The 23,780-nt window shown below is 45.8% G+C and overlaps 1 protein-coding gene across 1 annotated transcript in view; it reads left to right on the top strand.

The window, feature by feature from the left end:
• The window catches only part of LOC100227840 (uncharacterized), a 192,940-nt gene that overhangs the window by 122,960 nt on the left and 46,200 nt on the right, over window positions 1-23,780 (top strand). The window contains exons 7-14 of the mRNA XM_030280643.4: window positions 4,955-5,080; window positions 9,246-9,368; window positions 12,004-12,126; window positions 14,610-14,747; window positions 16,979-17,101; window positions 17,958-18,080; window positions 18,983-19,141; window positions 21,402-21,533. Coding sequence (XP_030136503.4) covers window positions 4,955-5,080; window positions 9,246-9,368; window positions 12,004-12,126; window positions 14,610-14,747; window positions 16,979-17,101; window positions 17,958-18,080; window positions 18,983-19,141; window positions 21,402-21,533 — 1,047 coding nt within the window. The remainder of the gene's footprint in view (window positions 1-4,954; window positions 5,081-9,245; window positions 9,369-12,003; window positions 12,127-14,609; window positions 14,748-16,978; window positions 17,102-17,957; window positions 18,081-18,982; window positions 19,142-21,401; window positions 21,534-23,780) is intronic.

The following is a 23,780-nucleotide window of genomic DNA, read 5'->3' as shown; positions in this document are numbered from 1 at the left end:
CTGCTCAAGCTGTGGGAATAATGGATTTTTTTATTTTAAAACTTACCCTTTTAGGTTTTTTTGGGTTTATCACATACAGAGGCTTTCAGTGTTTTGGTAATTAATTGCAATTAAAAATGTGATGAAGTCTCAGTCTTTCCTTGATTATCTTAGTTGGTGAAGGACTGGATAAGGAAACACTATAGTGTGAGGAAAAAAAAAAAGTAAAAGCAGAGTGGTTCATAGGTAACTAGAAGCAATTGTGGTTTTCTGTGAATTAAAAAAGAAATTAATTTTGCTCAGATCAGATCTGACCAGGGAAGACCCAGAAGTGAAAGATGTGTTGTTTGAGCTGCATTACTCCCTCTGAATAGTCTCATTTGTGGTGAAGAGGGATTTTTATACAAAAAGGGGACTAAAGGCACTCTGGGGAGAAAAAGAGAAAGAGAACTGTGTGATAAAGGCAAAAAGTAGATGTTAATGGCAATTAAATGAATTTACTCGTGTAATATGTAAAGTTTTCTGTGGACACAAAATAATTAGGTTTTCTCTTGCCTCAAATAATCAGAAAGCTCAGTTTAGCTTCTTCCGAGCTATGAACAATACCAGAGAACAAGTTTTCGTTTCATAAATGTAAATATTCTCAAGAAGTTGTTAAAAATACTTCATACAGTTGTACAGCTTTGTTTGCAGTATCTCAGAAGTTATCAAGGAGAAACAAAAATAAGTCCTAAGATGGGAGGCAGGAGTTTCAGAGAGCTCTGCTATCATGATAATGGATGTACATGATACTGAGGGAGGATACTGAGTCCTGTTCCAGCTGTTTAGACAAGACACTGAAATAAATGGATATAATAAGCTCTCATGCACTGGAGAACAAGACAGTTACTAATTGATGAGGACAGGGAGAAGCATTTCATACAAATCAGGAGTTCTCAGGATCAGGATCTGGGCAGTAGCTGCTTGTTGGGGATGGAGAGTTTGCCCCTTGTGCAGCACCAGGTTGTACCTGCAGCTTTCCTCACTCATCTGATGAGAAGCAAACCAGCAATGCCCCTCTCCTTTGACCTGGTGCAGCTAAGCAGAACACCCAGCATTTCAAACAGGCTTGGATTAGCAGTGGTATTTCTTCCATGGATGCTTCAGAATATGTGAGGATCTCTCCTGCATGCTGAGAATGAAAAGGGACCACATTCTGGCCCTGAGCTGTTTATGGAAGGTGATTATCTCAGCTGCAGAAATAAGAAACAAGAGTCCCTCTAGACAGCCTTTTCAGAGGAGCCCAGCCCAGATTGCTGTTAGGTTCATTCTTTCCACGTCCTCCTTTTCTTTTTTGGCAATCCTGTGTTTGTGGGAACAAAAGTGCCAAAATCATTTGAGGGGAAGCAGATTTTGCAGCCTGAATGGCTTGGAAATCTCCCATACATAAGGAAGTGGATCTATCATCTTAAAAGATATTCAGCCTGCATCTGAGGACTCAAAAACCTGGGATAAGATACTTCCTCATGTGATTCATGGAATATTACTGAATTTTGTCACAAGTTTTCCAGTAAATCTGCTACTCCTGCCACCTCTTCACAGGGTATTTGGGATCCTGAGTGGTTGCTGGTGGTCCATTTCTCCTCTGCCACTGTGAGCCTCAGAATACATGGAGAGAGGAGATCTGCTTTTGTCATTCTTCCTGCTCTCATTGGAAACTTCTGCTCATACTCTAAGGCAGAGCACTCTATCCATTCTCTGCTCAGACCCAAAAATCTCCAGGGTGGGTTGCCTTGCTCGGTGATGACCAGTGTGTGAAAGTAAACTACTTAATTCCTAAATTCTTTGATGCTATCCAGTACTTCGTGCCATGATAAAATCCCATCTCTTTCCATGCTCCTTTTCTTCCTTCAGCTTTTTGGTCCTACAAATTTTGCTCAGCGTTGAATTAATTTATAAATACACATACCAGACCAAATACTCACTGCAACCCTGTCCAACTTTTTTGTTTGTTTTGTTTGTAATGCCTTGATTATGTTAATGCAATGAATTTGACTTCACTGGAGTTTAACCAGCTGGTATCTGAAAAGCTGAAACTCAGAAAGAACATGTTTATTGTAGTATCAGGCTGTGGGTTTGGATTGTTGTGGATTCATTGACTTCAGTGGAATTTATTCCTGTTTGAACTCCTAGAAGAGAAAACAGGGCACAGCCATTAGACCCTGATTCATCTCTGGTGCCAGCTGTTACCTTTGATGTCTGCTTTATGTGGAGAAGCTGTAGAGATGCAGGTTTTTTATGAAGATTTTAGCACACTAAGGCTCTTATATATTGAGAAAGTAACAAAGAAAATTTCTCTACAGCTCTATAATCTGTGTTTCCCAACATAAATATAAGCCCTGTATGTCTGAAGTTACATTTCTTGTCACTGCCAAGGTTGGATTTAAGGTGATGGAAAACATAGGTTGGAAGAGATTGTGTGTTCTAACCCCATGGTTGCTACACATGTATCTTAACTATGGCTTCAGACCCAGCTCTTGGTAAAAATATCACCTTTAATATAAAAAATAATGGGTTGAGAAATGTGTATTTCTTAACTGTTACGAGATTGGGGGCCTACAAGAGAGCTGGAGAGGGAGTTTTTACTTGTGACAGGACAGGGCAGAAAGGCTTTGAATTGACAGAAAGCAGGGTTAGATGGGATATTGGGAAGGAATCGTTCCCTGTGAGGGTGCTGAGCCCTGGAACAGGCCCCGGGATCCCTGGAAGTGCCCAAAGCCAGGCTGGATGGGGCTTGGAGCAGCCTGGGATGATGGAAGGTGTCCCTGCCCTGGCAGGGGCTGGAATGAGATGATCTTGAAGATGAACCCAAACCATTCTGTGATTCTGTGATCCTTGTGTTTCTCACCTGGTGTCTCCCACCGCTTTCCCCCTTCCCGGTTGCCCCCTCTCTTTCTTGGCATCATTCCCACCCTGTCTGGAATCCACATCAGGGCTGGGTTTCTACCAAATCCCAGGAGTAAATCTCAGAAAGGGAACGTCAGGCCATATTTCTGCCTGTGGAGGTGCTCAGCCCTCCAGCCACAGGCCCTTAGTGCCAGCTGGAGTCAGACCCGTGAGGTGCCAAGTCTCTCCCTGCTCAGACGTGCTGCTGGCACCTGGCAGCCACCAGCACAATCCATCCTGTCCTGTCCCTGGAGGCTCTTCTCCTTCAGTCTGGCACCTCCTCTCACGGATCCAGCCTGGTGCCTCGGCAGCAGATGTGACAAACCTGCCCTGATCCAGAGCAACCCCTGGCTGCGGGCACAGCCACACCAAATTGGGATGCAGGGTCCCTCCAGCACAGGATTTCACACCTGTCCCCTCCCACCTTCAGATCTTCCCAAACCCTCATCCTGACAGGCTGCTGCTCATCTCCCCTTGCATCCAAATTGGCTCGTGCCCAGAAACAGAGGGAGAAAATGGCACTTTTAAAAGCCCACATGTATATTCTGTCACTTGGATTTAAGATGTTTTTCGTCTTCTGAAATGTTTTCGTCTTATTTGAATATTCTCGCTGAAAAACAGGTCTTTGGATAGGAATGTGCAGGGAGCTGGGAGCTGGGGGTGTGTGGGGTGTGCTGTCTCCTGTGCAGACAGGAGCTGCTCTCAGGCTCTGTCTGTGCCAGGGCAGGGGGCTCTGGGCACAGGTGGAGATCAGAAGCCAGGGTCGGGTTTCTGGGCACTGAGGTGCCTCCTGCCTCCTGCTGCGTGTGCAGCCAGGAGAATGTAGAAATTTGCTTTTCTTTTCACCTTTTTAACACATACTTGACTGCACAAACTCGGTGTTTGCTAATTGGTGGCACGGGGTGAAAGGAATCTCACAGCCGGTTTAGTAGCTAACATTTACTAATGTCTGTTACAGATAAATGAAGAAATACCAATATTGCTAAAATGAATATGAAAAAAATAAATATCAAAGCTGTTTGCTGGCTTCATTGGGTTCAGAGTATGGTGCATTCCATGAAGGACCAAATAATCTTTCCATCTGCTGATAGAGAACACAGAATCCCAGACTGGTTTGGGTTGGAAGGGACCTTAAAACACCCTTAACCTTCCGCTACCCCAGGTTGTTCCAAGCCCCATCCAACGCAGCCTTGGACACTTCCAGGGATGGGGCAGCCACAGCTTCTCTGGACAACCTGTGCCACGGTCTCCCCACCCTCAGCATCAAGAATTTCTTCCTAATAATCTCATTTAAATCTCTCCATGCTACATGGTGCTGTGGAAATCCATCTTGCTGCAGCCACGCTCACACGCTTCCCTCAGCACAGCACAATAGCAGGATCAAACCATCACTCTTATTTTTACATGCAGCGTGTGAATAGGTGTGGGTGTGTGTTAACATGTTTTGTCAGGAGGAGAAATGTTTCTCCAGAGGCCAGAGATATGTGTTGAACAAAAAAGAATATTAATTTGCTTGGGTGAAAGAAACAGCATCTTTAAAGATGTACAGAGGACCCTCTGTTCCTGTGGTTTGCTGTGTAAGCCTGTCCTGCAGAGCTTGTGGCTTCTGTTATTTGAATTTTTTTTATTTATGAGGCTGAGGAAATCAGCCTGAAAGACAATTACTATTTTTAATCAATGAAAGCAAGGAGAGAAAAAGATAATCAATGGGCAAGTGCCAGCAGGGCTGTTCTTTTTTCCCCTCCTTGCCTCGGTGGATTGGCAGTGCTTTGGTGCTGTCAGATCAAAGGGTGCTGTGCTTCAGTCAGCATTACAGCCCTTAGATCTCACCTGCCTCTCCCTGGAATCAGGATTTCAGTGCTGTGGGACGCTGTGTCAGCCAGGCTCCTGAGCACAGGGGAGGGCAGTCACTCAGGAGAGGGGACAGGTGCATTTTGGAAAGCTGTCCAGCCAGGTTTGCCTGCTTTTGCTGTCATTTATGTATTTAAAATAGGAAGTAAGTTCTCCCAGGTTGCTGACGTGCATTCCCTCGCTGCTTCCTTGGCTCCAGCTGTCAATTCCTGCAGCATTAACAACGGGGGCTGTGAGCAGGACTGTGTTCAGCTCAGTGAGGACCACTACAAGTGCCAGTGCCAGCCAGGCTACCAGCTGAAGACAGATGCCAAATCCTGTGAAGGTGAGTCCTGTGCTACCTGCCTGAAGACACACAGAAAAGGCAATTTAAAAGACACCAGGATGGTGTTTTGGGTCACTGTGTTCATTCCCATTTCTCCCTACAGGCCAAAAGCAGCTTTAGGAATTGCTTATTGACAGGATTTTAAAATAACACGTGTTTGAGGTGTGAAGTTCACTTTGAATCACAACTTTGAACAAGATTTTGGCCTCCTAGATCCCTGGCTGTTCCTTGCACAATGATGGTGATGACATAGGTTAGGAACTTCATCGTGATTTAATTCTAACATTTTATTGCTCATCAAGTTGTAAATAGAGTTGGCCTGCATTACATGCTTTATTCTACAAAAAGTCTTCTCTTTATCTCCTTTTGGCATATCACAGGCTGATTCATTCATCCTCCCCTTCAGGTTTCTAAGCACTCTCTCAAGCAGAACAGCAATGCTACCTTTGGGTTTGATTGTTGCTTTTCTTTTCCTGTATATCTTAACATATTCATCAGTTTTGAAGGCAACCCCCCCCTCCATTCCCCAACACAAGCACACACACACACACCCTTGAACATGCCAGAGAAAGATAAGGCCAAATTTATGGATTTATTGAGCTGAAATTCCTGTCACAAAACCGTTTCCATATGGCTCCTCTTCTGCTTGGAGATTTGATATGCTGTGGATGAAGTGTCAGTAAATCCTGCTGTTCAGATGGCTCCCAGCTCCTGCTGGGTGCAGAGAACCCTTCCCCTTCGTTTTTGGGCCTCCCCAGATGCTGCCCTCCGTGGGGGCTGCACTCAGGGAGCACCCACAGCCTCCTGGCCTCTCCATCTCTCACATTTTTTCCCTGAGATTATCGGAAAGAGCCAAAAAAGGGGAGGTTTGGGGAGAGGGAGGGGTCAGAGAGATTCTTCTGCTGTTCCCCATCCCTTTTCCAAACATCTCGAGATGTGCTTGGGCAGCTGGCTGTGCAGAGCCTGCACGGGACTTTGAGGTGGGTTTTATGGAGTGGTTGGGTCAGTGGTTGGGTCTGAGTGATGCCTGGTGGGGTGGGAGTTCTCCTGGGGTTCTCACAGCCCAGTTCAAGCTGCCATGGACCACTTCCATGCTCTCTCTCAGCTGGGACCCCCTAAAAGGGCAGGTTTTTGCTGTTCACCCCCTCACATGGCGGGGCTGAAGAGAGTTTAACCACTCACCAAAAGCAGTGGTTTGTCACCAGCCTGTAGTTATTAATCTCTGGAGGGGGGCAGGGTCAGCCTTGTCTGCAGCTGGGTGCCCATTCCCTGGGTGCCTGCTCACCCCAGGGTGTTTGAACCAAAATAAATAAGTGCAGCCCTCCCCAGGAGGGCAGTTGTGCCCGGGGGAAGGAGGATCTGCCTTGTAAGCAGAGCTCAGCTTGCAAAATGAGGACTGAGTAGAATGCTTTCCCCCCCCATAAATACCTGAGTGATGAATGCCTGGGAGAGAAAAGTGCTAGGTAAGCCCATGGATGAGATTTTTACAGGAACAAATGAGGGTGAAGTGGTCATGGATGCATTTGGGTTGTCAGTTCAGAGATATTTTGAGTAGAAGAGGTGGGAGGAGGTGAGTCTGGCTGGTTTTATTATTTTCCAACCAAAGCTTGGCTGCTGGAGTCATGGTTTGGATGGAGAAACCACAGTGCCATGAGAGTGTTTGCCACAGCAGGTGTGGGTGCTGTGCAGGTGTGGATTCATCCCTGTGGACTCCTTGGGATTTAATACTGCACCCACAGCCCTGCAGAGCCTCAGAGAAACACTCCAGCCTGGCAGTTCTGCTCTTTACCACTTCATATTTTCTCCAGTGTGAAGTCATGGTTTCTGTGAACAAGAAAATTGATTTGATAAGGCCCAAACCTCTTTTGTTTAGGTGCTCTAGAGGTCGTGGCAGATAGGACCAGAGATCCTGTTGTTTACAGCCTTCAAGTGAAGGATTGGAAGGTCTGCCCCATCCCTGGAAGTGTCCAAGGCCAGGCTGGATGGGGTATGGAGCAAGCTGGGACAGTGAAAGGAGCCCCTGCCCATGGCAGGGGATGGAGCTGGATGAGCTTTAAGGTCATTTCCAACCCAAACCTTTCTGGGATTCTGTGTCCTGCGGCACCTGGGAAATGAAACCATGCCAGTAAATTTTTCACCACAGTGTTTAACAGCTTGGAGTAGAGCTTTGTAGGATGGAGTCTGTTATCTACTAAAGTTATTAAATGAACCAGTAAGAGGCAAATGTGTGAAAAAAAAGAACACTAATGAGTTATTTTTGGCTTTTCCTGAAACCTGCTTCTAACAGGAACATACATATCGCTGGAAAGCGAGTCAGTCACTGATTGCCTTATGTCCTGAAGATCTTTCCTTTACAAACTTACCTCATCCAAGGACTTCCAAGGCTGCTACCTTTATTTGAATTACTATGTTTTACTAACATCTACCATGTAATTTGTTGTTTGCCTGTTGTCATGTCACAGAGCATTACAAGCTTTACTCCACGCTGTAATCATTCTCAAATTAAAGCTTTAGCTGCTCTGAAAACCTTCATAATATGCAGGTTTAACAGATGCTGTTTGATAGTGATTTCATTTAATTTACCCAAATAGAAAAGGAATCGGCAAATAACTCAGTATTTCATATCAGCAAGGAGTGAGTTCTTGCTCGGAGCTAAATCCTTTGTAGACCGCAAATTGTCGAGCTGCAGAGCCAAGTTGTCAGCCTTGGAAGTGTCATGCACGATGAGGTGCTGCTGTTCCTTGGAAACCTATTTGCAACCTATCGTGTCAGAAGTCCAATTTCAGTTCTACATCCCTAACCGTGCTTATATTTTATTTTTTTTTAAGACTGTCAAGTCGAACTCGGCCCTGCGGACTGGAACGGTTTGTGTGTTGTGCGGATGGCAGGAGGTGACATGAGGCAGCTTGAGGATGTTCTGTGGCTGCTTCCTCCTTTACTAGATGGTGGCACAAAATGCCACTTGGCTGCACAGAAAAGTGACAAAAAAAAGCCTTGCCCCATATTTAAATCCACGTGAAGTGGAGGTTTTTCTCTCCTGTTCCTTTCTCCTGCATAGCCAGTGGAAGAGCAAAGCAGCCAGGTCAGAGCAAATCTCCTTCAGCCCTTCCCAGGGCTCCTCAAACCCTGACTCCAGTGTTGTTGAGCTGGTGGTGACTTTCCTCTGGGGCTCTGAGAGAAGCTGGCTTGTACAGAGCAGGGCAAGTGAGGAACACTGGTCATCTGTCTCAAATCAGGCAGTAATTAGTGAAATGCTAAAACTGAATCAGAGCTGGACTTATAGGGAAACACGTGTAGCTTTTTAGAAATTTTATTTGAAGTTAATCAGAACTGTAGAGGACACATTGTCAAGGTGTTCTCCAAATTTACCTGTGGAATGTTATTCACCAGAATTTTAGTGTAATGAATGCTCCAAAACAAAACCTCAGCCTGGTGCAGAATGTCAGATCTTAACCCAAGTCAGACCTGTCTGAACAGTCATGGTGGGTCTGTTTTGGGGTGTGCCAAGTCTCTATTTGGGCAGTATGCTTCCAGCAGGTACGTGTTCCAGAAATAAACCCATACAACACAGTGAAATCTTCGAGATGGAGCCTTCTGTAGGCACTTCATAAAAGTTTTCCTAAGTACTTGCCACTTAGGGCAGCTTATCCTTGAAAAGGTATGTTATTGTTCCAGAAGAGGAAAAAGCCTTGATGTACAACATGAATGACATAAATTTATAGACTGAAAGATGTCTTTGGGGGCTCTTCAGTGTTTATTTCCTCTCAAGCCTTTTAAATATTCATTGTTTTGTGGTGAACTCCATCATTGTGTATGTTTATGGATTCACACATACTGGAGTGCTAATTGCTGTTGTTTAGAGAACTCTTGAAATCTGTTCATGAACAGCAAAATAACAATAAAATGTACTTTTTTGTCCTACTTCCAATGTAATACAAGCTCGGTTTCCTGCTGTTTAAAGCCTTGTTGCTGCTCTGTGAAAAATGTTGTCCAGCAACAAAAAGCATCCAGAAAAACAGCAGCTTTATTCACCAGATGCTGTCACATTTTTTTCCCAGTCTAATCTCTTACAGCTACTTCGTCATTAGCTGCAACAATGGCAGGTAAGACCATTTTCAGGCAAAAAGTGACCTTTCAGTTGACAGTGTGCTCTAATTGGTTTCAGTGATAGACCCCTGCACAAGTGGGAATGGAGGATGCTCACAAATCTGTCAGAATGAGAGAGGAATTGCAAAATGCGGGTGTCATCCAGGGCATTCTCTTGCTGCAGACAAAAAGTCCTGTTTAGGTAAGAAACTCTGCACTCTTTATTGTGAAGAATGTTATTAATCAGTGCTGTGGCTTACTGAGCTGTGAGTGGAAAGGAATATATTAGACAAATATATGTGTGCATTTTGAAACAGTGTTCCTCTCTGTGATGTTCACATCAGCCCATAGTCTTGAAGGGCTTTTTTAGTGATGTAGATTTCTCTGTCATCTCCTAAGTCATGCTTTCTAGCAACAGCATTTGCAAATGCTGTAGTGTTATTCTTGTAGGGTCCCTTTAAAATAATGTCCCAGATACAGCTCCTGGAAAACTGGTTCAAGTAAAACTCTGAACCAGGTCACTGAAAACCTATTTAGAATTCAAAGGGCTTTTTAGATGGAGAACTGTCTACATATTAATGGAGAAACTACTGTGAAGGAAAAAATTATGATGTGTAAGATTTCCAAAGAGAGGAGCTTAAAAAGTTGAATTCTAAAGGCCTGTGTTTAGTCTGGAGCTGTCAAAAGAATCTGTAGCATTTCTGACCTGAAGTTTGGGGGAGCTAGAGATCAAAATACCTGCTTCTCCCTTTCAGTGAAACTCTTGGAAGATAGTTTAGCAATTTTCTGAAATAAAAAGCATTTTTGGACTTAATGGTGCACAGATTTTTAACAGTCAAGTCAGGATCAGGTTGTGTGTGTATGTGTATATATATATATATATATATATATATATATATATGCACTAATTTTACAATCCTCTTTTGAAAACTTGGCCAAAATCTTGCCACTATGTAAATTATTGTCTCATATAAAGGGTGCTGGGTGCCTTTCAAAATATTTACTTCCTACCCTGAGTATTTTACTCAGTTGCCTGTAAGCCCTTCTGTGAGTAGAGTGGCACATCTTAGTGATTCTCTCTTACTGGAATTACTCATGAGTAATTACTGAAAATAAAAACTGTTTTCAAGTAATGCACTGATAATGAGTGGATGGAAACAACAGTAGGTTTAGCAGTAGGGTCAGCCTGTTGTTTGTTTTATCCCAGATGCACATTGACATTTCTGTTGATTTATGTATAAACTGAATCACTGAGTTAACTTGCAGTGTTATATATTGGAACAAATTTTCTCCCCAGCCTCATGGCAACAATCTTTTGAATCATTAAGCAGTGTGTCTTAACATGGATATACAATTATTGGGATTTTTTTCTCCTAGAAGTTATTCAATGCCTTTTGCAAAATTCAAGCTGTTGTTTGACTGTCTGGGAACCGAGCTGGGAGAAGAGAGAGGGCAGCTGAAGTGTCACACTTCAGCTATTAGCTGTAGGACAGGAAGAGACCTGTGCAGGATGGTGGCTGTGGTTCAACTTCTTATTTTTCTATGTAAAAAGAAGAAGAGAAAAGAGTATTTACAATGTTGGCCAGCACAGTGTACTCACAAAATGACAATTAGAGAAAAAGGAGGAATAACCCATTTTATTCTAAGCAGCAGCTGCTCCCATGGCTGCTTCAGAGAAGCTGTCATTTGTCCTGAAATTTTCATGAGCCAGTGTGTGGTGTTTGCAGTGCCTGGGGCCTCTCTTTGCAAGGAGCCTGATTGCATCCATCAAGCTCCTTGTGCTCAAGTGCAGGGACCACGAGCACAGCACTGGGCACAGCACACGTGGAGGGGCAAAACTGTTAGCAAGTGTGGTCTGCTGGGATAAAAGGTGAAGAGCTGCACATCAGATTGCTCCCTGCCATTTTCCAGACACTGACCCAGCATCAGTGCAATAAATAATGCGTATTTTGCCAGAAAGATATCAGAATGGGAAGGCACAGGAGATGCATCAGGAGTTTGCCATGTGTCATACCAGTCTTTGCATAGAGGTCGGTGTTCTGTGCAGCTGTATTTAGTGTAAATTTTTGTGGGTTTGCTTGGGTTTTTTTTAAACTAATTAAAAGTTTTAACTAACTCCTTAAAAGTACTTTTATGTTCTGCTGAGATTTTAGGAAGATGGACACCTTTGGGGACATTTAACTCCAGAATACAGCAAGTGTGAAGCTGAGGAGCAGCCTGCCTGGCAGAGGACTGGGGGGACAGCAGCCTCCCCACTTGAGGCTCTGCAGCTTTTCCTTTCCTCGCAGGCTGGTGGGGCTGCTGTGGTTGCAGAAGGTGCCTCCCCACCTGCAGGATTCAGGGCTGGTCTGTCTCCATGGTCCCTGCTGCAGGATTCAGGGCTGGTCTGTCTCCATGGTCCCTGCTGAAACCCAACCACCACTTCATCCAGATCATCTGACACTCAGAAAATAATCAGCTCTTTCCTGCTCCATTAATTGAACTATAATGGCTGGGATGGCATGGTGATAATTTCAGAGTTTTGGAAGTTTCTTCCGAGTTCTTCACACGCGGTCTTCTTTTGCCGTTGCTCTTTTTACAGGAATAATAAATAAGTAGCTTTGGCTGATACTGCAAATACAGTGATACTGTAAATGTTCACACTGAAAAGGTCAAGGTCAATGGTGATCAGAAAAAGATTGTTCTGGAGAATAATGTGAGTACAATGTTCCTGGGCTCATCGGGTGCCGTCCTTTGTAGGATAATCCTTCCAGCGGATACTTGGAAACGCAGCCACGTGGAGCAGCATTATTTTTGATTTCAATATCCAGCTGAAGGAGTTTTCTCTGTGCTTGCAGACGTGGATGAGTGTGCAGAGGGCAGGGCCAGGTGTGCCCATCGCTGTGTGAACACCCCGGGCTCCTTCAGCTGTGCCTGCAGCCCCGGCTTCGAGCTGGGCGCGGACGGGCGGCGCTGCTACCGTAAGTGATCCTGCCCAGCCCTGCTCCAGCCTCTGCTCCCTGCCAGGCCTCGCTTCTGCTTCTCTGGCATTAGCATCCCCAGCAGAGTAAATGTATGCAAAAGATCAGCCTTCAGACTGTTTCCTTCCTCTGCTGCTGCTGCTGGGTTTGCAGGGTGAGGAGCTCCTAAGCCTGTGTTCACAGACCTTAATTACTGCCTTTCAAAGAGCAAATAGCCACGTTGGTTTATCCTCAGAGTCTGGTGAATTCTGCTGCAGAGTTACCAGATTGCTGCTGTTCTGTGAAATGTGTTCATCCCTGCCCTCCTCCTCCTCCTCCTCCTCCTCCTCCCAGCTTTCTTACAGACCTGGTGCAAGGGAAAACCAACACTATGTTCTGCTCTTGTCTTTGCCTGTCTGGGTTTGCTTATGTTTCTTCTGAGATTGCTGACACTATTAAGAGGATGCTTTAAAAAAAAAAAAAAAAAAAAAAGCAACTAAAAAAGAAAGATTTGGGATGATAAAGCAGTTGAAACACTCAAACATCCCAATCTAAAGTGAGCCCTGTTGTCTTTACTTACCTCTTGCCAGCAGGGTTTCTTAATCAACACAGCTTTTCTGGAGAGGGGGACTGGCTCCCAGTGCTGTTAGCTGATAGGTGATCCCTGGCCTGCCCTCGAGGGCAAATTTAGATTAATAAAGGAGGTGATGTGGAAGAGCTGGGGTTATTATGGACCTAACATAAGCTCCCTGGAATGCAGACAAAAGCATGACCTGTTTTAGCAAAGAGGTGGGCAAAGATCATTCAATCTAATAATACTGTGCAAGAGCTTTCAGCAGAGCTTCCTTAGGAAAATACGCTGCATGCCAGAGAATGAGTGCTTTATTTAAGAATGTGTGTGTAAGAAATAGTTATTAAGAATGAAATCCAGTTTCAAAGCATTAACATACATTAAAAACAAAACCCAATTATGTGAGAGACATCCTGGAGAGTTATTTCATAGGTGATGGGGAACTGCGAGTGGTGCAATGGCAGAGGAAATGTGATTAATATATAGATATGAAATCTTCTGTCATAGGCATAAAAAAGAGGTTTAGACCACTTAGATTTCATTGTGCTTTTCTGATAATAATATTTCTGGATGTTCAGCAGATCTCAGGGGATGGTGATTCTCTCTGCCTCATGTACAATATTGCAGAGCAAACAATAAAAATAAAAACATTCTGCATATATTTATGATCAGGATTATCCCAGTGTTTGAGCAATTTACAGTCCATGTTTATTCTTTCATTTCCCCAGTGGCTGGGGAAGAGCTGGTATTTCAGTTTTACTGATGAAGAACTGAGACAAAGTAAATGATGAAGATTGTGTATGAAGTCAGATTCTGCATTTAATTGCTGGGTTTACTAAATCCCAGCTTAACACACTGGACAGGAGACACGATTTCTTCTCCCTGGTGCAAATAATCACACTATGCATGAGATGTAGTGATATTTATTCTCTTAATTTATACTCTTCTCCAGCTGGAATTACATTTCTTGTTGGCAAGCAGGTTGCTCCCTGGGAGCACAGAGAGGGGTAGGACCAGAGCCCACCAACACAGATGTGTCTGGGGAAATTCTGTGCCAGATCTGATGGCCACCACTCTGAGCTGGGGTGTTTCTGGGGGTACAGTGAGTGTTTCTCAGTTTCCCTACGTAGCAGGAGAGATATTTTCTCTCTAAATAGCTCTGTAACAAAAGCTGGCTAATCCTTCATGAAAAACTTTATATAAGAACTTCTATGGTTTCTTTTTATCCTAGAGAAATCATCTGATGAAGCAGCTGGGTGGGAGAGAGGTGGCCAGGTGTTCTGTTTTTCATGTGAGGGCTCCCACTGGAAATGGCCAGGGTGTTCTGAGGACTGTCCAGGGCAGCCACATGAGGAGGGCATGGAAGTCTGTTAGGGCAAAGGGGGCTGGCAGTGGCACTGTACCACCCTGCCTTAGCTGCAGGGGACAAAGGCTCAGCAGAGGAGCTGCTGTGTCCCCCTGGCCGGGACACCCAAAAACCAAAACCTGAGGATTGTTTTGCATTGTGTTGGGTGTCCATTTCACTAGCAGGACTCTGCTGAGGAAGTTTCAGTGCCTTTGTGTTTGGGGGATGTTTCAGAACCCAGCTCTTTGCCGCTGCCATGCATAATAATAACTCAGAGCTGCTCTTTGGGAAGTGTATCAGGCTGGGTCGAGGGGCAGCACCAGGGCTCCTCAGATGCTTCTGTTCCTCCTTTGGGGCAAGCACTGTGTCCAGACAAAGCATAAATCTGAGACAACCTAGGAAGGAGGTGGCTGCTGATCACTGAACCAGCTTCACCTGGCTGAATTTGAGAGCATCCTCTGTTCTGACACTGAGCTCAGTGACTCCAAAGCCTGTGAGCTGCTTACACTCCCTGCTACAGCCCCCGTGGCTGCTGCTTTACAGCAGGCTGATCCTTTTAACATCCTTTTTGATTTCTTTCTCTGCAAGGCATCGAGATGGAAATCGTGGACAGCTGCCGGGACGGGAACGGCGGCTGCGAGCACGTCTGCGAGCACACGGCAGCGGGGCCACGCTGCTCCTGCCGCCGCGGCCACCGCCTGGCTGGGGACACCAAAACCTGCCCAGGTAACCGTGCTGGGAGCAGGGAGCAGGCTGGAAGGGCCTGGGGAGCCTGCAGGAGAGCTGTTGCTCAGGGACACGCGTGCCTTCGCTCCTTCTGCAGGTGTGATTAACTCTGCACTGCGCTGCTCTGGCTTGGCTGGCCCTGGGATGGGTACCTGAGAGTGCACCTGGTGCATCAGTGACACTGGTGCATCACCTGCTGCCAGGGCTGTGTCTCACCCTGGGCAGCATCACAGAGCTGACTTTGTTTCCCTCCCCTCCTCAGCTGGTGGCTGGGAGCACAGCAGCACAGCCGCTCCCAAGTCCTTCATGCCCAAACTCCACTTGGTGCTCCAGAACCTGCTGGGTTTCCATCAGATCTGCTCAGGGATGAGGCTGCACTTCTGCCTGTGAGAAGTCTCACTTGGGAGGTGAAAGAAGCAGAGTTAGATTTGGGTTTATTTCGAGACAAGAGCTTAAAAAGTCATTCATGTTTTAAGCGATTCTACTACGAGGTTTTTTTTATGTGTGTGTTTTGTGGTTTTGTTTTGTTTATGGCTTTTGTCATGCAAAATGTATCTCATTCTGCTTTGGGCTTGCTGTCACTGTGCCATTACAATTTTTAAGAATAGCCAGGAAGAGAAGGAGAATGGAAAAAGGAACAGGCACCACAAAGCGGTGTAGTGAGATAAGAGATGATGAGAAGAGGTAGAGAGTGGGAGCATTGATGAGTGCAAGAGGCATTACAGACAAAAGGAGTCTTGCAAGGAAAAAAAGCCAAGTGCAGGAGAGAGGAGGAGGAGGGAAGCACTGAGGGCTGCAAAGGTGGGTGATGATGGAGCTTAAAAAGCAAAGCCAGAAAAAGTTTGGGAGGCAGATTTGGAGCCAGAGCCTCTCAGGGGTGGGTGGGTTACACAGTCTTGTCTGTACAGCTGACAGGAGGCAAAGCAGCCTCCTGCCCACACCCCAGCTCAGTGACCTGCTGCTGGGGACCGCAGGGGGAAGCAGATACTCCAGACACAGCAAGGGAAGGGGGAGAACGCAGAGGAAGGCTGAAGACATGAAAAGTTGCTCTTAACAGCAAAAATCTCCTTTTTGTGGGATGCAGATTTTGCATTCCTGCACAAACAAGGGGCTGCTGCTGGAACCCAGAGCAAGGCATCACCTGATGGTACTGCAGAGGAGCTCAGCGTGTGACATTTCTGGAAAACACTGCCTTCAAATAACCTGCATTAATCATTTTCACACTGACCTCCTCACCTCAATTGATTAATTACATTTTCTTTCTCCTGTCCGTGTTTCCTCATAAAGTTGGTGCTCCTTCCAAGGTTAATTGAGACACTGACCTTTCCCATCTGCAGCTGCTCAGCCAGGCCACGTTCAGAAGCATTTTGCAGACTCAGCATTGACAAGGTGGCCCTTGGATGGCCACTGACCTCCTCAGCAGCCTGACAGCAGCCAGGAGCCTGCAGTGCACAGATAACAGCTCAGCTCTCCTATCTAATCACCAGAACAGTGGTGTCAATGATACCAATTTCTGAGCGGGCACAGAGCAGCAGGAGGCAGCAGGAAATGAGTTACCAAAAACTGCAGTTGGACCTTCCAGCCTGCTGCAGTCCAGCAAGTGCCTGGTTGGATCAGAGCATTGCTGGTTTGCACTGAATGAGGCTGAATGTAAAGAAGTCTAAATTGTCAGATGTAGGTTGTTGTTATATAGAATGTTTTTGAGGGCTGGTGGGTCCTTGCTGTTGTCTCTTTTCATAGAACCACAGAATATTCTGAGTTGGAAGGGACACACAAGGATCGTTGAGTCCCACCCCTGGCCCTGCACAGACGCACCAAATCCCATCCTGTGCATCCCTGGGAGCATTCTCCAAACCTCCTGGAGCTCTGGCAGCCTCAGGGCAGTGCCCAGCACCTTCTGGGGGAAGAACCTTTTCTGATATCCAACCTAAAACTCCCTGACACGCCTCCAGCCATTCCCTTGGGTCCTGTCCTTGATCACCCGCAAGACCAGCTGGTGTTTGTAAAGCCCCTCACGGCAGCTCAGACTTGTAGAGGAGATGCCTCTCCCAGGATGTGGAGGGTCCTGGGTGCTCTGGGAGTAGGTAGAAGGCACCTGCTGTCAGGATTCAGGATTCAGACAGTGTTTATGTGGTTGGAAGAAGGTGTAAAGCAGCACAAAAGCTCTCAGCAGAGCTGTGGCAGCAGCTGGGGGTGTCTCAAGGGCTGGACGTGCTGCTCTTTCCTTGCAGATGTGGACGAGTGTGAGACTGGAGAGTCCTGCTGCTCCCAGTTCTGCATCAACTACGCGGGGGGCTACGAGTGCGCCTGCAAGGCGGGGTTCCAGCTCGGCGCCGACGGCTGCGCCTGCGACGGTGAGCAGGGGATGGGCTGGGCTGGGCTGGGCTGCAGGGCACCCAAAGGTCATCTCATTCCACCCCTGCTGTGGGCAGGGACACCTCCCACTATCCCAGGCTGCTTCAAACCCCGTCCAAGCTGGCCTGGAACACATCCAGGGATGGAGCAGCCACGGCTTCTTTGGGTAGCCAGGCCTTCACCACCCTCAGAGTCAAGAATTCCCTCCTAATATCCAGTCTAAACCTTCCCTCTGTTAGTCTAAAGCCATTCCCACTTGTCCTGCATCATTCCATGCCCTTGTCAAAAGCCTTTTGGTAGCAGTGGCTCGGTCTAACTAATCACAGCCCAAGGCAGAAGAAATGCTGTCAAAGCCCTTTGCAGGGCTTTGTGGGCACTGCTCTAATGAGAGTCACTGACCCTATGCCAGCTTTGCTGATAAGGTTTTACAAATGTGTGATTTCCTCCTTGTGAGGCTGGAATACAGGAATAACCCAGCATCCAGCGTGGGGAAGTGGGGATGTGGGAGAGGAGCCAGCCCCTTCTCTCTCCATGGACACTTTATATTGATGTGTGTTAAAACACTCCTTCCACAAAAAAAGAGCCCTCAAAATAACTGAAGGATCAACTGAGCTTAACAGCCTAAAGCATCTGTTTTCACTCGAGACAAAAGCATCAGTGAAATAACCTGCTCCCTGTTGCCCTGAAATGTTTTCATGCCTCCAATACCAGAGAGAAGCAGAGAGCCCCAAAACACATAAGAAAAATTGTGTTTTCTTATGTATAGAATAATTTGTCAGATGCAGCTGGGCACAGCATGGGCTCTCCAAGCAGAAGTACTTGCTCCTAATCACCATTTATGTCTGGATTTTCTAGATGTGGATGAATGTCGTCTGGATAATGGCAACTGTGACCATTTCTGTGTGAATTCCCTGGGGTCCTACGAGTGTGCCTGTAAGGAGGGTTACAGGCTTGGGGATAGCAGATGGGCCTGCGTGGGTGAGTTCTTCTCAAAACTTGAGGGCTATTAAGCATTTCCCACTGATTTAAGAAGTGATTTTGGAATGGGGATTTTCACAAATCCTGGGAATTTGGGAGCCCAACTTGAGCCATCTCTGAACATGGCCAGGGCAGGGCTACGTGCAGTGCGTGGATCCACGTTCATCCTCCAGTAATGGGTTTTGCCAAAGATTAATGGCAGATGAACACTTAAATCCCCTGGACGTGTTTGAAAACTTAAAGCTCCTGGTTTAGAAATAAATACTATTTTGACACTTCTCTTGCACTATTTGATGAAGTTTAACATCCTGTGGGAAAAAAATGAGGGTAGCCAGGTTCTCCTTTGATCAGCCATGGCAACTTTTCCATTAGTCAGTGACGTTATCCTGGATTTCTGCCAGTGTAACCAGCCCAGAGTTTAGCAGAGCAACTCAGTTTTATGACCAAGTTTAGCAACTGCTAAACCTTAAGCCAGAGTTTGATATTCTAACCAACACCAAAAAGAAAGCCAACTGATTTCCCGTCATTTTAAGGCCCAGGTTTTAATGTTTCTGAAAATAAATTGCTCATCCAGCCTCACTTTCTATTTGTCATCTCCAAAACGAGCAAGAGTAATGACCTTCATTAACTAAAAATAATCTCAAACTTCAAGTGAGGAAAATGAATCTCCTCATTTAATTTTGATTCTCCAGGAGCAGAGTTTTTTCCAGAAGAAAGAAAAGGGAAAGATGGGGTGGGGAGGGCGTCTGTACAACTCTGCAAGTACAGATGAGAAAATGCCTGGGCTGGGACTGCTGGGCAGAGGGGTGAGTGGAACATCTAATGGCACCATAATAGTAAGAAAAGATGTAGCTGAGAGGCCGTGGAGGCAGGCTGGGGTGCTGATGGCTGTGTTTGTCCAGCCCTAGGTGAGGAGGAGGCGGATGCAGAGGAGGCAGCAGGGCTGGCTGGGGCCCCGGGGCTGCAGTTCCGAGGGCCCCCCCAGCTGCTCCGCTTCGCCCTCGGGGCCCTGGCCGAGGATGGAGACCCCCGAGGAGAGCTCACCCTGGTGCACAGGGTCGGTGAGTGACCAGCAGGGCCCTGAGCCAGCACAGCAACCGGGGGGGATCGTCCCAGGGAGAGGATTTGGGGCTGGGCTGCCAGGGCTCAGCGTCAGGAGGAGGGATGAGCGTTAATCCTGCACTCCTGCGTCCTGCCTGTGTCCATGTTCCATCCCAAATGGGACCTGTGGGAGGAACCAGGAGGCTGCCTGGATGCTTTGGGAGGGAGGCAGGGGAAGAGTGAGCAGCACAGCAAGCAGTGGCTGGGAAGCTGCTTGGAAAGCAAGATGCTCAGAGCCCCGGGGGCAGCAGCCAGGGAGAGCTCATCATGCCAGGGGTGAGAGGATGGCATGGGGAAACACTCCCTTCCTCCTAGAGCTGGGAGCATGGGTGCCTGTTTACAAACCCTTTCATAACAACTGGAGGCTTTTTGTTTAAGATATTTGCATTTTGCCTGTGTTAAAAACAATCCCCTGAAGATTCAGGCTTGCCTTGACTCTCTGGGAAAAGCACCAACCCATCCGTGTATTGCTCAGCTCAAAGGGTGGCACGCAGCACCCGAGCACCCACTGTCACAGGAGTGGGTGCAGAACAGCTTTACACCCACCTGGGCTTTGCATGATTCAGTCTTTCCACCCAAAGGTGGAAACTTCACAATTTTAAGAGTTTTATGAGGTGAAACCCTGTATTTGCTTTGTGCTGAGTGCTGGTGAATCACCAGGGAGGATTTCTGGTTTTTTTTCTATGTGTGTCCATGATTTTTATATAAACTCTACAATTACCCATCTGAGGACTGTGCCCTACAGGCAAAAATCAGGAGCTGGTCTTGACTTTAATAAAAAATTACCTTATTTTTAAGAACAAAACTGTTGAGACCCTCCCAAATCACACAGTGTACAACTGGACTCAACAACACCGGTAACCATCTGGGAAACTGATAAATGAGATAACCACAGGCAAAATTATCAGGCCTAGAAACCACAATCAAATATTTATTGACCACTTTTTGCATGTTTTATTTATATTTAGCTACAGAAATTTGGGTATTATCAGTCACAGCTGAGCAGCTGCACTTTTTCTAAGGTTCAGGCTTTGCAGGATGCAGTGGTTTATATGAAAACATGATGGAGAAAAAGAACTTTAAATGGTTTAGTAAGTTCTTTTACCTCCTGAATAAAAATTTATTCCTTGTGTTTTCAGACATGGCTTTGTGCTGCTATCTGTATTATAAAAAAAACTGCTTTAACAGTAAGCTGGTGCAAGTAATTAAGTATTTTCTATAACTTGAATGACTTTTTAAGGTGGAAGCATGATGATTTTAATGGTGGTCTGTATTCTTCTCCTGAAGCATAAATTGGTACCCTTTTCCAAGTGGGAGCACTGGGATTCTGAATGTCCCTGAAAGCTTGGGCATTTGTTCAGCTACAGAAAAGGGAACAGTTGGGTGCTCAGACCTAGAGGAAATCTGGCCTCACACAGAAAACTGTTGGTGAAATGCAACCAGCCTGTAACTTACTGAAATAAGGCTGAAATCAGCTGCCAGCTCGCTTTCAGGTGCTGTTAAAAATCCCCTTCCAAAAAGCCTCCAGCCACAGCCAAAAAACCTTGAAGGCTCTAAACTCTGTGGATGGGATCTTCAGTGCCACTGAAGTATTTTACCAGACAGTCAACTTTATTTTGCATGTCTGTCTCAATAGACCCAACAAAGAGAAAGTGAAGGTGCAAGGGATAAAAGGAGGGTGGGAAAGGAGAGGGAACAAATGCATTTTCATATCAGGTTTCCTGTATAAAACTCTTCATATCCATGAAGAGAAGAGACGTGATAAATGTGTATTTTGCTTTGTTTTCCTAGAGCACTCAAACTGTGTGGTTGAAAATACCACTGAACTATGTTTAAGTAGCACTACATCCACTTACTGCAATAAAAGAACAGGGAGGAGAGGAGGAGCAAGGAGAGAAGGAAAGTCCCAATAAATTCTTACAGCTATATACAATGTTATCAAGCATTGGGTGCAAATTCACCTTTTCTGAAGGCAAAACTCTTGCTTTTAAAAGGAAGTGCTCTTGGCTGGAGAATGACAGCATTTAGGGGAGTAAATTCCAGCTGAACACCCAGCTTTCCTTTTACTTAGAGTCAGAAACATGAAGAGGGAAATTCAGGAATGCCCATTTTGCTTTTGTGCCAAACCGGCGGTGTTCGCAGCGGCCGTAGGTAAGAGCTCGTAGAGGCGATTTTGCCCGGCTGCTCACTCAGCCCTGTGTGGTTTTATTTTGCTGCCAGTGTGCCTGGGTGACACGTTTGGCCAGGACTGCAGCCTGAGGTGTGAGGATTGTCTGCACGGGGGCCGCTGCAACAGCGAGCGCAGCGGCTGCGTCTGCCCGCCCGGCTGGGCTGGCATCATCTGCAACGAGAGTGAGTACGGGCTGGGAGGGGAGAGAGCCTCCTGCAGGGGCTCTGCAGCTGGGGAATGCAGGAACCTCTTGTACTTCTCGTCTGTGAAGCTCCTGAAGGAGCACAGCTGTGTCATAATCGAATTTACTCTGCTGGGGCACATTAGATAGGAGTGTAAGTGATGCCGCAGTACACAGAGGTCCCTGCACTCCAGTGAAGGTCAGGACACAATCATCCTTGTCCTAAATATCTGAAGTTTCCTGGCCATGCTTCATTCCACAACCTACCTTGGTGATTTCCAGAAGTGTGTCCCAGAAGTTGGTGTGACACTCTCAGTGGACATGTATGCTAAACTTGAGTTTTTCCATTGTAGCACCCAAAGACATTGCTTTTTAAATCTTTTTCTTATGTTTTCCATTTCTTTTTAGTTATCATTCTTTTTATTATTAACATTACTTTCTCGGAGCAGTTAATTTTTCACATTGGAAATGGTATTTTTCAGAACTCTGTTGCCAAGTCAGTGCCCTTTATAACAGGTTTTCACTCTCCTTGCTCCTGTTTCCTGGCAGAAGATCTTTCTGATTCAGAAGTATGTGTCAAAACCCATCGGAAAGAGAGTGGTGATTTCTTGATGTGCTGTTCTTCATCTGCAGTTTGGCAAAACTTGTCTGCTGCTTGTCTGAGACATCATACAGCAGATTTCCTGTTTGAGATGGGTCCCTCCATTTCATGGTGTGTGACATGATGGCCCATCATTCTCAGAAAGTCTTTGCTGTCACTGGTGAGACAAAAAGTCGATGAAAATTTATTACTTGACATCACTAGACAGCACTCTTCAGGTTAATTGCCATCAAGCTTGTTTAGGAGACATCATCACATGGACAGAAATGTAGAAAAATCAAGCAAGTGATTGAAACCAGCAGTCTGCCTGTGGTTATTTTGGGAGACTGATGTTGGCTTTGGTTTGTAAACACTGGGGGCAGCTAAGAGAATAGAATGGAGAAGATTAAAAGGATAATTTCCAGTCTGTCTAAGACAGTTCAAGCTATCAAGTGAGGATATTCTTACTTTTGTCCCTGGTGTGCTCGTAGTTCAGGGTAGATCATAAAAATTTCAAGGCAGCATCCAAATTCTTTAGTTCATTTCATGAAAAACAACATTTGTGATGTGTATTTGCACTAGACCTCCATGCATGTAGTCTAATGGAATTCACCTCTGGAATTTAAAGAATTTTAATAGGACTGTGTTACTGAGCTAAACCTGCTGTCTGAAGAAGTCAGCAGGGACAGTGATAAATACAATATCTAATCTGTATGAATTAGTCATATGTGATTGCTTTCATTCTTTTCCCTTGCATTTTTTAATATACAGCACAATTCATGGGTTTAGGGCAAGCAGGTTTAGGATAAGCTAAAACAGTGGAAAAAACTGGAACTAAATTTCTCTAATAATGCTCCAAAGAAGCCAAATGGAAATTGATGTGAAATGTCAACTTTCTTAATGTACATTGATAAAACGTCAGTGAAGTCAGATGACTCCAGCAACTGTATTCACTCAGGCAGCTCAGGCTGCAAACAGCCGAGCAAGGCTGCATCTCACAGTTTGTTTTTGCTGTTGTGGATCCATTGCTGCCGTGATTACCTGGGGAGTTTCAGAAACTACATTTGAAAAACAAGATATTATTTTTATAATAGCGTTTGGTAGAGAAAAGAAGAATGTTTAAAATATTTATCTCTGAGTGTTCAAAGCTGTGCTCTGATGTTTAAGCTTTGGACTTGACAGGCAATGGTTTTTCAGCCCGTGCTTTGTGGGGAGGGGAGCATGTGCAGGGGGAGGGTTGGATACGTGACAGTGCTTCCCAAAGCTTGGTTAATTCAGTGTCCTTTGAGATGTCCTACTAAAGATCAGGTGGATGTGCTTTACAGAAGAATATTACTTTGTTTAGAGCCTGCTCAAATAAAAGGACTCTCTCCTTGCTCAGTTTTCACAGAATCACAGAAACAATTAGGCTGGAAAAGACCTTTGAGATCGAGTCCAACCTATGACCCAGCACCACCTTCTCAATCAGCCCATGGCACTGAGTGCCACATCCAGTCTCTTCTTAAACACCTCCAGGGATGGTGACTCCACCAAGCAGCCCATTCCAACGCCCAGTCACACTTTCTCTGAGGAAATTCCTCCTGATGTCCAACCTGAACCTCCCTTGGTGCAGCTTAAGGCTGTGTCCTCTTGCCCTGTTGCTGGTTGCTTGGGAGAGATCGATCTCCA

Source organism: Taeniopygia guttata, chromosome 9, assembly GCF_048771995.1.
Source record: "Taeniopygia guttata chromosome 9, bTaeGut7.mat, whole genome shotgun sequence".
Lineage (NCBI taxonomy): Eukaryota > Metazoa > Chordata > Aves > Passeriformes > Estrildidae > Taeniopygia > Taeniopygia guttata.
Note: the sequence above shows the minus strand (reverse complement) of the source record. Positions and strands in the feature narration are given on the sequence as shown.